The sequence below is a fragment of the Myiozetetes cayanensis genome, unplaced genomic scaffold (assembly GCF_022539395.1).
Source record: "Myiozetetes cayanensis isolate MyiCay16 unplaced genomic scaffold, myiCay2020 scf1, whole genome shotgun sequence".
Taxonomy (NCBI): Eukaryota; Metazoa; Chordata; class Aves; order Passeriformes; family Tyrannidae; genus Myiozetetes; species Myiozetetes cayanensis.
The window spans coordinates 44,606,251-44,622,694 of NW_026086604.1; the positions used below are offsets into that span (position 1 = coordinate 44,606,251).

General features: G+C 46.8%; 1 protein-coding gene across 4 annotated transcripts in view; it reads left to right on the plus strand.

Annotated features, from left to right (window-relative positions):
* Positions 1–16,444, plus strand: part of KCTD1 (potassium channel tetramerization domain containing 1) — a 104,486-nt gene that overhangs the window by 23,247 nt on the left and 64,795 nt on the right. The window contains exon 1 of one of the 4 annotated variants that reach the window (XM_050322852.1): positions 12,464–12,622. The exons of 1 other annotated variant lie outside the window; for it this stretch is intronic. In XM_050322852.1, coding sequence (XP_050178809.1) covers positions 12,557–12,622 — 66 coding nt within the window. In that variant the 5' untranslated portion in view covers positions 12,464–12,556. Of the gene's footprint in view, positions 1–12,463; positions 12,623–13,048; positions 13,073–13,280; positions 15,168–16,444 lie in introns of those variants that run through there. 2 more of the 4 variants (XM_050323205.1, XM_050322768.1) reach the window with 2 other exon arrangements.

Below are 16,444 nucleotides of genomic sequence, written 5' to 3' on the forward strand. Positions count from 1 at the left end.
AGTCTTTATGTTTGTGGTGGAGGGTAAATGGATAGAGCAGTAGTAAAGGGAAAGGTAGAACAGGACTTGAAAATTATTGCAATCTGAAAACTCAAAACCAGAATTTAAATGAATACACTGTTTAAAAAATAATCCAGGCTTTTCTCTTTATTCTTGCCATCTCTATACTTGAGATTGGCAAGGACTGGGCAATGTTCTACCCAAACAGCAGCAAGAACACGTGGCTGAAATCACAGAGGTTCACCCCACACATGGCTGGTGAAATCAGGGCTGGCAGGACTGCAGCGCTTGGTGCTACCTTGAGTAGAGCATCACAGTTGTTTGCCACCATGTGCCCAAGGTGAGGAGCTGGAACCTCCTGAAGAGGCAGGCAGGGTTATACAAAAATGGAGGAACTCCAAGAAAGAGGGGGAGGATCATCCTGTCTTTCCCATAGATATTACCGCTGCTTGTTCAGCTGTTTGTGTGGCCCCATAGGAGCAATGGAGCAACCGGGGATTCTCCCAGAGAAGTGTGGGAAGTCATCCATCCTTAGATATAATCACATTTCAGAGAGGAAGGGGTTTTTCTTTTCTACTTTGAAGCTGACAGCCATGCAGGTTTTTTTCCTGCTGGTTTCTAAGGGATTGCAAATGAGAAGAGATAAAGCAGAAGGAGGAGATTGTAGAAGAGATGTTCAGGGTAGCTTCACTTATCAACTTAGTGTATTTTCTCCACTACTTTTTCGTGTCTGTCATCTTCCCAATCCCTACTAACAGAAACCTAGGAAACAGTTAAGTCAGCTGGGCATGTAGCTCTGCTAATTTGCAAAGGAAGGGCAGGTGGTGAAGGAGAGGGCATGAAAGACAGCATGACGTGATTTGGAGAGAGTGGAGGATGGATGAGGAGAGAAACATTGTCCAAGCTGGGACTGATGTGCAGCATTTCCATTACCTGGGTGTAAGGGGAAAAACTAGGGAGTTTCTCATAGAAGAGTAACAGCAGAAATAAAAGTACCAGGTCCAGGACATTTATCAGCCAGTTCTACCAGCTCAAGTATGCACTGTCAAGAGTGACATCAAAGATAAATTTCTCCACAGTTTCTTTTGATTGGAGTGAACAAAGAAAAACTAGTATATTTTGTACCTCTTTAGGAGTTGTGAAAATGGCAAATGCAAGAACCCTTGCTCTGTCTCAGAACTCAACATTTTGTTCACTTTTGTTCACCTTTGGGGTGAAGTGACCCTGTCTGCTGAAGGTAACTGCAAGATTTATGTTGCCTCGAGTCCTTTTCAGTATCCCAGGAGAAATCCTCTCTTGTCTCTGCAGGCACAGCAAATTTACTTACCTTTGTCTGTGACTCCAGGAGTTTGACTTGAGGGAAGGTTGCTGGAGGTTTTGAACAGAGCTGACCCGAGGCTCTAGCAACACAGAGGCTGCTGAGAGCAGCAGATTGCCTTGAACAAATCAGCTCTGGCCCCGGTTCTATGTCACCTGTGCCAGAGCTCTAGAAATAAACTTTACTCCTGCTGCTGCCTTAACCAAGGGAGAGTCAGGGGCGAAAAAGAGTCAGATCCACCTCTTGCCAGCTGTGGGATGAAGGAAATCTGGTTTTACAGCATCCTTTTTGTGTCTCTGTCCCCTCCCTTTTCTGTGTCAAATGTGCTCTTGCCCTGAACCTTGTCCACCACTGCCCTTCACTAGGACAGCAGAGTTCAAATTTAGTTGTGCTAATGAGAATCATTCACCTGTTTTGGGTATGGAGCTTCTGAATATGCCTGTATGTGCTGAAGGATCATAGATGGATCAGGGCTATAGGAATGCTCCCACAGTGACTCTTTCTATCCACTGGGTCTGCTGATGGGAGGAAACTGCAGGCAGCCAGACCACATCTTCCTCTGTTAAATGCTCCTCTCAGCGAAGTTTAGGATGAATTGCACACAGTTTGACGACAGGATGGCTTTAGGGCTCTAAGGGTTTGGCTAATTGCCAACAAACCTAGAGGGCACACAGGGATTGTTGGAGGAAAATATTCTTTTGCAGTCCAACTCCAGCCCCTCATCTTTTCATGTCATTCACCATTGTTCCATCTTATTTAGCTTAGTTAACCCAGCCCAGCTCTGACATCCTGGTATCAAATCTTCTCTAATACACCTGTGGCAGTAGTTCAAAAGAAGCAAGACAGGATGCTAATGGAGGAAACAGCCATCTGTTTGGTCGGGATTTCTGTTTTCTTTTATTTTTCTTTTTTTTGGGAGGGGGTGGGGTCTTTAATCAAGAGGAATGTCAATGGTGAAATTTTATTTCTATCTGTTATGACTTTGCAAGTTATCATGTGTCATATTAGTTGTCATGAGTCCAAGATGAGTTCCCCTCGATATTGCTGGTTTTGCTAATGTAGTGGGAGATTTTCTGGAGTTCCTGCTCTCTCCTAGAAAAATCTTCATGACCCTGAGCTCTGTATTAACAAGGGAACATTGAGGTCTCACGTGTATCATTGGGGCATAGCAGCAGGCTTGGCATTCTTACTGTTTACTGAGAATGTCCTTTAAAAATGTAATACTAAGTTGAATGATGGTTGACTATGGAGAGCAAAGTGGCTTCCTATTTCTTCCATGAGGAAACTAAGCCAAATATGTGATGCAGATTATTCTACCGGAATGTTTTTAGCTCTTGTGCCCAGATTACTAATATTTTCCCCCAAGGTGTATACATTTTGCAGTGAGCACAAACGGAGTGGCATGGATCACCAGAAGCTCTCAGATGACTGCAAACAGCTGAGGCTGAATTCTCCTTTTCCCAGTCTATTTGCTAAGCCTTACTCTGTTGGCAGATTCAACAGAGTCAACCCAGGCAATGTCAGCCCAGAACAGAAGGGTGTTCTTCATGCTTGGTTGCAAAAAGAACAGGTGCAACCAGTGGTCTTAGATTCAGGGGTTTCTCTTTTCTTGCTTTTGGAGTGCTTCTTAAAGTACTTTGCAGGATTAGGTAAAAGGTGCTTCGTAATAATAGGGAATTTCCATATGACAAATGCTTCCTCTTCATTATCCAGCCAAGTGTCTTCAAACTGGTTATGCCAACACAATTGCTGCCCATTTCTGCCTACTGTTTTTGTGGCATTTTACACACACTTGAGATATACTCTTTTAGCACTGTGTAAAACTCCTGTGTCATCCAAGCCAGAAGTTTTATTAACTGCTTTTGTTTGTTTGCTTATTTACATTAGTCTGTTTTCAGCTTAAGTGATTTTTTTTTTTGCTTTCATTTGTTTTTTTTTTATTCTGGTTGAAAACTCACGTGAAGTTGTAGAACATTCACAACATTTTCTGTTTGTTTCATGTCCTTTCTGCAACGCAGAACAAATTGAGAGGAATGATCCTCTCCCTGAGGTTAAAATGAAGGGTAAGCCTTTCATATAGGCAAGAAATTGCTCGCCTACTACCTATTACAATAATCATTTATGTATAGGACTTTGAGAAACTACTACTCTAGGGCCAATATTTACCACCTTTCATTAAAAAATGGTATATTTGTTGTTTTAACAACAGTCACACAGCTCTAGATAAAAGAGGTCCTTCTCTATAAAGATGGTCTTTCAGAGAGCATGCACAAAACCAGAATGCAGCATCCTGTCCCTCTGAGCAGGACAGAGAAGTGGAGTAGTGGCATTTGTCCATAGGATTAGATAGAACCTTCATGCAAATTCAGAGTCTGTGGCCAGAAAATATGAAGAAATTAAGACCTGACAGAATTCCCCAAAATGGAGGTAGTTTGTAGCTTCTGTGTGTTACTGGTACTACTGCTGAGGGCTGGAACTCTCAGCATGACATTCCAAAATAGTACCAGGCTTCTTGGACCTCACATAGCTTAAGAGCCAGGCACACAGCTACTCCTGCAAGGGTCAAACTTGTTCTGTCGAGCGGACAAAAAGCCTCTGGGCTTGTATTCTCCATACAACAATATTTCAGCAGCCCCAGTGAGAATGACTCACCAAGTGAGAATGACTATAAAAGTCCTGGGTGGACAGGCTAGCCCATGAGCATCCCACTATGTGTTTCTGTCATGATATAGCACCAGAATAATTTTCCCACATGATTTTAGATATGTACAGGAAGCACACCAGGTAGGTTCCTGTCTGTGAATGCTAATTAGTGCTGCAGATCTCAGTAGGACATCAGAATTTTTCTAGTTTATTCAGCAGCATGTGGGGTTTTCTCTAGTTGGCCCCAGTTAGCCCAGGCACTAGTGGCCAAACTGGAATTTAGAAGCCAAAATCCTGTCTATCTCTGTTTGGGATCTGACAGACTCATTTGAGGAAATGAGTTAACAAAATGAATCTATAGCTTCCTTTCAGAAAGAGTACCCCCCAAAAAACACTACTAATTGTTCCAGGTACTTTGATCCCTTTAGCTTCACCAACAGAGCTCCTGCAATTCTGCCTCTCCACTTTATATATGACTGAGATTCCTAATTACTTAAACACCGCTACTTTCTCATGAATAAAACTAGTTCTTGGGGAATATTACTAAACATTTTAGTGTAAGCCAAACCCAGTATGTTTTGCTGAGCAAAAGAAAGGATTTAAAATTTGGGAACTCCAGTGAAATTAGAAGAACTAAGCTGATTAAATGCCCTGCCTAAAGTTCTGCAGAACAATCCAAGTGTAACTGCTCAAAAATTGTGGGAGATTTTGGTAAAGTATCCAGAAGGTCACCTCTAGCTAGTTTTAGAGGAGAAAAAAAAAAAAAAAAAAAGTGGTACAGAAAATGTAAAGCACAGAAAGAATGCATTTCCCTTCACTCGTGTACCATGTGCAAGAAACACTGAAGGTCAGCCGTTCAGAAGAACACTGTGTTCACTAACTCTAATTTAATTATCTACATAAGCAGCCATGTTTGCAAATGCCTAAGCACCAAGCAACTCCCATGGAAACCATATCAGGTGCAAGCCTGTTTAAAAGTACAGCTGGCTTAAAATACCTGTACAACAATTTTTGAATGCAGAGACCTTCTGATAATTAGAACAAAGCTTTTGGTTCTGAGAATTCACAGAAATCTGGATATGCATTTCTTGAAATAGTTCTTGGTGATTCTTTGACTCTTCTAAACATATTGCCAAGGAGGTAGCAAAAATGGCTTGTGTAGGATTTGGATGGTGATTTTTTGATAAAGAAATTAGGTGAGGTAAAGAAGTCAGTAGAGACTTGTTCCAGAAAACCAATTCAAGTTACCAGCTCAGTTCTCAGAGGCGAGTTTATCTGGGAAATCCCAGGAGCTCCAACCACCCGTCTTCAGAATAAAATTGTAATAATATCTTAAAAATCACAGGGATTTTGTCTTCCTAAAACTACAAAACTGTGGTTCTACATCTGATTTCCAAGTTTTTACAGAGCAGTAATTCAACATTTCAAAGTTGTCTTCCAAAGACTAATTTTCAACCCCTCTGTTCCAGCATATGGAGGAGGAAACTCCAAACCCGCAAAATATCACAAGGCTGTGAGATTTGGCAACCCTGCTATCAAGAGGCTACTGTCAAGGCCAAATCCATAGAAATGATCTTGAAAGAAAGGCCCTGGTATCTCTCACTCACCAGCTCTTCAAACTATCCAACCCCCAAGAAACTCGTAATTGGAATACGATGCTGGGCTGTTTGGAAAGAGATTAAATTGTTCACAGCTGCCTGGGAATTAACAAACTTCCTCCTCTTTACGGTGGAATGCAGCATATTTCTGAGCCAGGTGGAGGATACCATGTGAGGTTCTTGTAGGACCTGGGGTTGGCACAAAGAACAACATTTTCAAGTCTGCACATATATCTGAGTTACCAGGGCTCAATAATAATTTTCTGGCAGATTAGTCCTGCCCTACAGCAGGTTTCTGTGATCACTAAAGCCAGAATGAAAGCAATGGGTCTGGATTTCACACTTTATATCCTTCCACACTGAAGCTTTGATTTTAAAAGCTGCCTTTTTCTTTTTTTTTTTTTTTTTTGCTTTGACACCAATAAGCAAGAATGAGTCTGACAATTCACAGGTAAACAGCAGAGTAAACTGTAGGGACAGGTCCATAACAGGCCAAGTGACACACTCCTGACTTGGAGGAAATTATTCAGAATAACTTGATAAACCTTTGCCAAGATTGCTAATGGAGAGATCATGCACTGCAAATTGCAAATGTGACCTTGTTTTGTCCAAAGCAAAAGAAGAGCTTATAATTTGTTTCTTCCTTATTTTAACAATGTTCATTGCTCCTAAAAGCAGGGTCTTTACTAATAAATAACTACCTGCTTTTATTTAAATAATTCAGTTCATGAACGCGCAAAGTGTTGGCTCTGGGATTTTTAAATTATTTTTATTTATTTGATGACACTTTTAGTTCTGTGAAATGAAACTGAATTTTAGCCTTGATCTTCAAATAAGAAAACTTTTCATGGATAAAAAGAAAAAGCTCAACTTTTCATGGATAGAAAAAGCAAAACTAATCAAAGCACAGTACAACTCAGGGATGGAAAAAAAGCTTTATACTTAAATATTCTCAACAGTTGCAGAAGTGGTTTGTTGGGGGTTTTTTTATGCCAAACTCTAACAAAATACTGATGCTTACCATCTGTGAGAAGATATTTTTAATGTTTTATTATCTGATGTTGAAAAAACAAGAGAAGTACATCCAATACATCTAGCCTTTTTCACTAAACTTTGTAAGTTTTCTTTATATTTTCTCCAAATTGTTTCAGTTTTTCAACTTTTCCAGGCGTTACCCTCTATAACTTAATATACTGCAAAACACAGGTGCAAACTGCAAAGAGACCTGAAAGGTCCTCTATGGCCTCTGGCTTTAAACCTTAAATGAAAGCCCTGACAATATCCTGGAGCTTTTTCCACAGTTTTCACCTGAAATCAGATACAGTGGCAACATTTACTTCATGCAAATGCTTTTGCATAAAGCAAAATATTTTTTAATATTCTGCTGTATGTTTTACCACTTTTTTCTTGGTATGAATCAAATCATGCTGATAAAAGATGCAGTGGGGGCTGGTAGTAAACATTATATCCTTTTTTTATCCCTGTAGTCTTCTTTCCTAAGACCTACGAATTTATTCCCTTTTACTCAAGCACTGCTTTACAAGTTAGTGTTACAATTCAACAGCAGTGGAAAGGTGGGTCTGGGTGACAGCCTGAGTGGGGCTCTGATGCTGCTTACCAGTACGGTTACACCCTCTGTGGGCTTCCTTTGAACTCACACAATTTTAAAGTTGCTTTAACTGGGTTTACGTCAACCCGGCTGAGATAACTCAATTGAGAAAAGAAAATCCAAGAAGACAGACCATTGGTGCTGGGGTTTTTGCTACATAAATACCTGAAAGGGAATTTCCAAATTCATGATGACACAGACATAATACTGGTGGAAAAGGGGAATAATCAGTTTATTTCAGTCACTAAGTCAAAACAAAAGTATATTGACAGTGAATTCATGGTATAAAGAGGCTTTAAAGCCACTAGTCAAGGGCCAGAGGAAGATTTCCTTTTCCAGGCTGGGCTGAAGGCCAGCTATTGCCCTGTGCCTTGAGGACCCCGAGCTCTGAAAAAAGCCTGGTATGAATAAATTGTGTGGGGTGTAAAGCCCTACCTCTGGCCCTGCATAGGAATGAGTGCAAAACACACCTCATGGCAACACAGAAACTTCAGGTCATGCAATGGGACTGGTGAAAGGAACCAAAATAAAATCCATACAGTACAAAAAAAAGTTGGAAAGAGCACTTCTTCAGAGTCTCATGACATTACATTTTTGTTTGGATTCAGCTTTTTCCTTCCTTTTTTCTTAAAGGAATGTTTAAGGAGTTTTCTTAGCCAGATCTTGTTGTCATATAACCAGTCATCCCTCCCTGCATTTCTAGACCTCATCCAGCCCAGTGTAACTTCCAGCCTGAACTTTTAGCTCAAAATAAACCTTTACTGGAAGATTATGATCAGGAAATAGGATTTCAAGAACTCTGTATCCCATACAGCATTAAGTTATGCTCTATTACATAGTACTAAAAACACTGTGTGAAGTGAAGCTTAGACCTACAGCACCTATAAACAAGGCTTTGTGGTTTCATGGAGATCTCTCACTTTGGAGCTCCCTTTTTTTGAGTTTCTGGCTTGGTCTTTCTAAATTTCCCTCACCTCCATGTGGAATTTATGGACTCAGTTGAGAAGGAATAAAAACTAACAATTTATCAGCCTGGACGGAAAGAGCTCTTTCCCTCCATGGAGAATAAACATTGTGCCACTAACACACTGGGTTGCTTGGTGTCAGCAGTTCATAGAAATGATCAGACAACTGCTAGAGCAACTACAACCAGCTACCACTGTGCCACACAGACCAGCTGATTTGTTTCAAGTGCCCTCATCACCACAGAAGCAAAGATAAACATAAACTGAAATACAGCTAAATAAAAGAATTAATATATCTCCTGGCAACTTACCTCCAGCACGGTTTAAAAGACCCTTGAAACCTTTATGCAGCACAATGCAATTTATTACCTGCGTCTCTCCAAGCTGTGTGACAGCGTAGCTTTCTACGTTTTTGGAAGCAAAAAATGCTCCAGCTGCTTGACACTGAAAATAACGGTGATTCGCAAAGTCTTGCCTTTTAATCTGCCAAGCACTGAACATGTGCTTTCTTACAAAGATGATGACTCAGGTGTTTTCTGGTTTATTTTGAAAACGGAGCAATCAGGAAACAAAGCGTGGCCTCAAAAGCAAAAATACTGCGTTTGCAGAAGGAAAAAAAAAAAAAAAAAAGAAAAAATAGCAGCAGTCGAGTGAGTAACGGCAAATACCTGCGGGAAAAGAAAACAGGAGCATACTTGGGAAATGTGCTTTCGATTGGCAACACAGAGCTTTGCAAGGGGGCTGGCTCGATGCTGCTTTCACATTTCACAACGTTTTGGTAGTAGTTGGTGCTTTGATATGCGCAACTACCACTAACATTTCATAATATGACAATCTAAGAGGTGAAGTAGCTTTTGTATTTTAAAATTCATCAAGAACAGCTGCAGCTTAGCGCTGATGGATACATCCTCACTTTACTAAATCAATGTCTCCTTTGTTGAGTTATATGAAGCCATTTGCCATGCAGAGATGCTAAAAAAAAAAAAAAAACAAAAAAGGATAAAATAAAGGCGATTTAAAATCTGTTGTAGCACATTATATGTCAACATTAGCTGTCCCTCATATGAAGAAGTAATGAAACAACTAGAAATATCACATGCACAAGTAAAAGAGTAAAATAAAAATAGAATTAGCATATGAAGTGACAGTTCTGAAATGCTAGAAAAGCTTATCTCAAAACTGCATGTTTCTGGGTGGGAGAAGGATTTCTAGGACATGCTTTTTCCCTAAGTGAATTTTCCAAGAGTCCCAAGTGTTATTTGCCTTCTAGTTCTGTAGTGTCAATATGGATTTCTCATACTAATTTCCACATAGCCTGCCTCTACAGTGAAAACATCTTGTGTTTAGAAAACATATTAAAACATTTTAAGAACATGTTATTTGCATTCAAACGAAAAGTAAAAGTATACATGGAGAAAAAGTTATTTTCTTAAAAAGATGTCCCCTGGTCAGCTTTAGGGTTAATCCACAAGCTTGTTTTAAGCAAAGTTTTTTAAAAAATGTTTTCTAGATGCCTACACTGAGCCCTGAGAAGCAACATACCCAGTGGATTTTCTTTCTTGGTTTTTGGGGAGTATTTAAGCTTATTCCTAGTGAAGCCTCATGATGAAACACCTACCAAGACACACAACGCCATGAAGGTTTAGGTGGCTGTAAGTGAAATAACCACTTAGAGAGGCTACAGGAGGACTAGACTGTGTTAGTCTGAAGGAGAATTGGGCTGTGGAAAGCTTTAGTACAATAGCCGGATTGTCAAAGAACACAATTCTAGCAAGCTCTCTACATGCCAGGAGCAAGGCCAGGGGGAAGAGTACCTTAAAAAAGAAGTAAGAAAAGACCTGAAACTATTTGCTAATGTGGTAACGAGAACTACCTTTATTATAAACCAACTGATTCCTGGAGAAGATTTTTTTGTTTCGTTTTTCAACCTGGCATGCTAATTTTGTGGCATATGAACTGATCTTCAAGTATACACAAGGAAGGATAATCCTTAGTGAGGCCAGTCCATTATTAGTGTTCTGTGGGTGTTACATCTTCTTTACTGACAGCAGTAATAAAATATTCTCCAAATGCATACAGGACCTATATGAGAATCAGCCTCAAACCTTGAGTCCTAGGGGAGAATGCAGAATGCTGTCTATGCCTGCACAGAGCTCTCAGCAGAATAAACCTCTGATTAGTGATGTGGAGGATGGAGTGGATGTAAATTTAATGTTATATGCCAACTCACATTAGACAACCGTGTGTGACTCTGGCAGTTATGGAATGCAGTTCGATTACCTTATCTAACTTGAGAGCTTGAACAATAGGATTTAAACTTCTGGAATACAACTGACTAGGCTAAATGTTATTTTTAGGAATGAAGACAGGTAAGTTAACATGTATGTGATTAACTTATATATATATATATATATAGGTTATACATGCATATACCTTCTGCGTGTGTCTTCCCAATTATGGGCACCTGCAGCACTCTAAACACCTCACTTGCTACTCTCTGAATTCCCTCTGGCTGCTGAGGTGCTTCCAGCTGATGTGTGTAATATGGATGCTGCATATACATTTTTCCCCTCCAACCTAACTGTGAGTTCTTTATGTCCTTTATACTTACTATTAGTATACTGGGCAGCATATTCATCTCCAAGTCTGTCAACATAGTTCACCTCCTGTAATCAGAAAATGGTGATTAAATGAACATCCAAGTACAGAAGCTGTCAACCTGGTGTTCATCTTTTTTAAAGTTAAAAAATATTCAACTACCATTTGCACTCATGTGGCTCTGAAAAGGTCTTAAAAAAAGGGGCTTCATCTCTTCTACAATTTTCAGACAGAATCAAGATCAAAGGTAAATGTCAATCATGTGACTTTTGGCATTTACAGGAACAATAAAGGGGGAAAAAAATCTCTCTAGAAAAGGTGTATGCTGCAAGCCCTGCAGTTCTCTGTCTTCTAGTGTGGATTGTAGTAGCCCCTAAAAGGACCCTGTCATTTAGATCTTAACTGCAAGGTCTTGTTTCTTTTAGCTATCTGTTTCAGCATCTGGTCCATCTCATGGGAAGGTCTTAGAGACTCTGTTTCAGGATTGGGTTGCAGATAGAGTATGGGAGGGGAAGAAAACGACCTTATTTATATCCTCTTTATGTGCATAGGAAAACAAAATCTCCAGAATTTTACATGTCTGCCATCGATCTAAGAGGGAACATAATCCGCTCCCAAACTACAGAGTGAGCACAACTTCTGTAGCGTGTGCAACAACTTTGACCTCCATGTAATTACTCGAGGCTTACATCAATGTAACTGTGCCGGGTTTCTCTTCAATTATTTCCCGGGAGTGGCAGGCTCTGTTTCCCGCAGTGCTTATTTATTTCAAATTGGCCTAATTTGCTCAACAATTCGGGCATCCCTTCTTTGGGATCCCACGTTTCTCCGGACGGAGAGAGCTGAGGCTGCCCGGGCGCCCCGTCCGTGGCCGTCGGTCTTGGCCACGGGGGAGCGGCCACGGGGTTCGGCGCTGCCCAGCACCAGCAGATACCGAACCCCCCGCCCCAAAGGTAACCACCACGGCGCTGAGCAATTGCCTACGGATGAGTAAGCAGCAAATGTGGTAACTCAGGCCAGCAGCTCTACAATTAGGGCTATAATTTCAGGTGTAGCCAGCAGTCGTAATGAATATTTATTTCAACGTACCAAATAAAAGAAATCGCCCGGCTAAGTGGCACGGGAACTCGGGGTGGGGGGGCGGGGGGTAGTTTGGTTTGGGTAGTGCGGGTGCTACCGGCAGGGAGCCGCCTCGTCCCGTCCCGTCCCGTCCCGTCCCGAGTGGGACAGGTTCCCTCTCCCCGCGGTGCGTGGCTGTAGGCTTATGCCCTCGCTCCTGCCCTCGCCTAGCCCGGCCAAGGACCCTTCCCGGGAAGGAAGGGTAAGGTGGTGTGCAGCCAGCCGAGTTCCCCGAGGCAGAGCCGGGCGGCGGAACAGAGCGCCCCGGCGGCGCGCACGGGGCGGGGGGCGCGGAGCCGGCGGGGGCAGGGCTGAGCCAGAGTTCCGCGCCCCCCGCCTTCGCTGGGCTGCTTCGGGGCTTCCCTCTGCCAAAGCCCCCGCAAAGTGGCCCTGTTGGGTCAGGCAGCTCCGCACCCCGGCGTGGTTGCGGGAGCCCCCTCGGGTTTTGCCCCGTCGCTGAGGAGGGCAGCTGAGCAGAGCCTAGGCGCGTTGGGAGGCAGCGGCGGCACGGGGGGAGGGCGCAGGCCCTCCGGCTGCCCTTAGGTCTGCAGCCCCAGCGAGCGAGAGGGCGGCCCGGAGCGCCCGTCAGCCCCCGAGTCCTTATTTCTCCCTCTCCGCAGCCAACCTCGCCGGCGCTCCCGCAAGCCAAGCGAGCGCCGCGGCTACCAACTGTCTCTTCTTCCCGGGCGGACTCCAAGCCGCACGGATGCAAAGTCCCGAGCGTCCGCCTCCTCCCGAGCCCCTCGACCGAAATCCAGGCGCCCGACTAAAGGTGCGAGGTCGGCGGCAGGCGATGCCGCGGCGGTACGACAGGCGGGGAACGGGGCCGGGTCCTCCGCCCGCTCCCCGGTAGCATCCTACCGAGGTCTGAGCCGTGCCGCGGACAAGCACAGCCTGAGTCTTTTGGGTGTTTGGGGTTTTTTGTTTGTTTCTCCGTTTTGGTTTTTTTTTTGTTTGGGTGGCTTTTTTTTTTTTTTTTTGGTCTATGTCTGTTTTTAAGTTACTGTGGACTGAGGAGGTGCGACGCGTCGCAGCTGCTCGGTGGCTGTCCATCCCTACCGAAAGAGCCGCTCCACACACGGAGCGCTTTCTATTTCGGGAATGGGGAGGTGGGACGGGCTCCGGGGGTGGCGGAGGGACCTCCGGCCAGGGGCGCACCTGCCCGGAGGTTCTCCCGCCGCGCCCGGCGCCCGTGAGCGCTGCTCGACGGGACGGACCCGAGGTGAGCGGCGGGCGCGGTAAGTACCGCTCCCTTCCCCGCGGTACCCCCGCAGCGCGTCTCAGCCTCCTCCCCATCCATGCCAACCCCTCCCGCCCCTTCCCCGCCGCCGCCACTGGGAGCGCGGCCCCTTTAAGAGCCCGGCTTTGCCTCCCGGTAGCTGAAGGTCATTAAAACACAAAAGCGCTCCAGCGCTGCGGTCCAATATAGCGCATGCGCCCTGCCCGAGGACTGGCAGGGAGACGGCAATATGGCGAGAATGCCTGGCAGCGGCGGCGGCGGCGGAGAGTGGAGCGGCGGCGGCGGAGGGGGCGGCGGACGCGGCGGAGGCGGCGGGAACAATGCGGGGGACCGGCCGTCCGGCCGCGGCGTCGCCCCCCGCCCGCACCGCTACTGCAGCGCCGGCGAGGAGGAGGAGGGCGAGGAGGAGGATGAGATCCAGGAGGTGCAGATAACGGGGGACGAGGAGGAGGAGGACGGAGCCGATGGGGGGCTGCTGCTGGACGAGGAGGAGGAGGAAGAGGAGATGGGTCTGGAGTGGGACGGCGAGGAGGAGACGGAGCCGCTGCCGCCCGCCCCGGGCCGTACGCCGAGCGGCGGCAGCAGCGGCGTCGGGGCTGCCCCGGGGGGCGCCGCGGCGGCTGCCCCGGGGGGCGGCGGCGGCGGTGGCCCCGGGGGGGCGGCGGAGGACGCGGAGCTGGAGGCGGCTCTGCTGCTGCAGCGGCCGGAGCGGGCGCGGCTGAGCGAGAACACGCGGCTGGCCACCCGCTACGCCGTGCGCATCTTCCGCGAGTACCTGAGCGAGAAGGCGCAAAGCCCCGACTTCGAGACGATGGACAAGGGGGCGCTCTGCCGGGTCCTGCGCTCCTTCTACGCCGAGGCGCGCTCCAAGAGCGGGCAGCTCTACTCCAAGTCCTCCCTCATCAGCATCCGCAGCTCCCTCAACCGCTACCTCAACGAGCCGCCCTACTGCCGCACCCTCGACCTCACCAAGGACCCCGAGCTCCGTGCCGCCAACCTCACCCTGGCTGCTGTCATCCGCAAGCTGGAGGAGCAGGGCGCCGGGCCGGTGGTGCAGAAGCAGGCCATCACCCGCGCCGACCTCCGCAAGCTCTACACGTGCAGCGTCTTCAGCACCCAGAGCCCCTTTGGGCTCCTCAACAAGGTCTGGTTTGAGACCTGCATGTACTTCTGCACCCGCGGCCGGGAGAACCAGCGGGAGCTGGAGGAGGACTCCTTTGGGCTGGCTGTGGATGAGGACGGACGCAAGTTCGTCTACTTCAAGGCGCTGGGGCCCTACCACAAGTCGCGCTCATCCTCCTGGAGCAAGAAGCGGGCGGAGAGCAGCGATGAGGAGAACCTGCCCCGCATGTATGAGACTGGCACAGAGTTCTGCCCCTACGCCAGCTTTGTCAAGTACCTCTCCAAACGCAACCCCCTCTGCAAGGCCTTCTTCCAGCGCCCGCGGGACCACTGCAGTGAGGGTGACATCACCTGGTACGAGAACAAGGCCATTGGGAAGAACCTCCTGGGTACCCGCATGCAGATGCTCTCCAAGGCGGCCAAGCTCTCCAAGACCTACACCAACCACTGCATTGGTGCCGTCTCCATTGCCACCCTCAACAGTATCGCTGGCATTGGCACCAAGCTGGGAGGACTGCAGCCACCCCACCACCACCCCCCTCCCCACCACCACCACCTCCTCCACCACCCCGCTGGCGGGGGCTGCTACACCCCTTCTGCCCTCAATGGTGGACCACGGCCCCGGCCGCCCGCTGCCAACCCTTACGTGCTGCCCAAAGATGGTGACGCTGCGCCAGTGAAAGCAGAAGCGGCCGCCGTGGCCCCGGCCAAGCGGGCGCTCTACGAGGCGGTGTTCCCAGCGGGGGCTGCGGCCGGCGGTGACGCATGTGGGCCCTCCGCCTCCCCCAAAAGACTCTGCCGCCGCCCCGCTGAGCCCCTGGATGCCACTGCGCCCGCCGTGGTGGTGGTCTCAGTGAAACATGACCCCTTGCCTCACCTCCTCCCCGAAGCAAATGGGCACAGAAGCACCACCTCACCCACAGTAGTTTCACCTGCTATTGTTTCCCCCACACAGGTAATCGGAAAAAGAAAAAAGAAAGGAGAAAAAAAAAAGTGGCAACCCCTCACCCTGTCCCACGTAGTTTGCACTGCCCCCCTCCTTTCTTCCCCAAGGCTGGGCACCGATGCACACTGCCAGCCCTGGGGTGGCTCCTGGGGCCACACTCACTCGTCAGGCACCCCCAAAGAGCCCAGACGTGAGTTACCCGCTTTATTTGCCCCTCAGTTTCCTCACCCCCTGCCACTGGTCTGGTGGCCACTCACTGTGTGCCTGGGGGTCGGGCTTGAGTGGTGCCTGGATGCTGCCATACTCTCCCTCAGTGGCAGCACCGACAGCTCAGCCCTGCGGGCTCCCTCTTTCCCTCCTTTTTCTTTCTTTTCCCCCCTTTTTTATTTCTCTTTTTGCGGGAGATGTGAGTTATGAAAGTCGGGCCAGAATAGTAGGTAGGGGCATCAGGTATCATTAGTGTGTGTGGTGTTCTTGATGTGCTAATGAACTATTTGAATAACCTCAAATGCAGGAAACAGCCGGGAGAATACTCAATTACACACTAGTAATGAGGGTGTAATTTTAAACTTCAGAAGTTAACAAGAGGGTTAATATGGCAATTGCATTCATCTTGTATTTGTTTATTTAAAATAGCTCTGTTTCCTGGCAGTGATCCTCTTCCTTTTTTTTTTTTCTTCTTTTTTTTTTTTTTTTTAAAGGCAAATTGGCTTTAGTTGCATTCGTTACCATAGTGGCAAAATATACAGTAAGAGCACAATTAAACAGGTTTAGGTGCAGCTTGACTGTGGAACGCACCCAAATTCATTAGTTGTGTGTCGCTGAGGTGAAACGGTGTTGTCAAAAACGCTGTTCTGCTGTGCCGTAATGCGTGCCTTGCGGACCCCCCTCTGCTGTGTGCCGGCACGTGCTCGTGCCTGCCCCCCATCCCCTCCAAAAGCACTTTCCTCTCGGGTGTTTGAGTGCTGGAGCTAAATTACTTCAATTAAAGACTCGCTGCACCTCTGCAGTTGGCTTGAAGTTGGGAAGTCGTTCTCACTAAATCTGTAAAGCGTATGCAGTTACGTTGTGCCCCATAAAATACCGTGTTTCAGGCAAGAACTTTACTGCCGGCTGCCCTACATGATTACAAAAACCCTCTGACATTCTTGTGTCAAGTAATAACAGGGATCGCAGCCGTCAGCCGGAGAGCACGGCGCTGGGCAAGCACAGGTATATGACATGCCTGAGCTGTTTCCCAAGTGGAAATACCAGTTCTGGACAGACTGACCCTTTCAAAGAGTTTG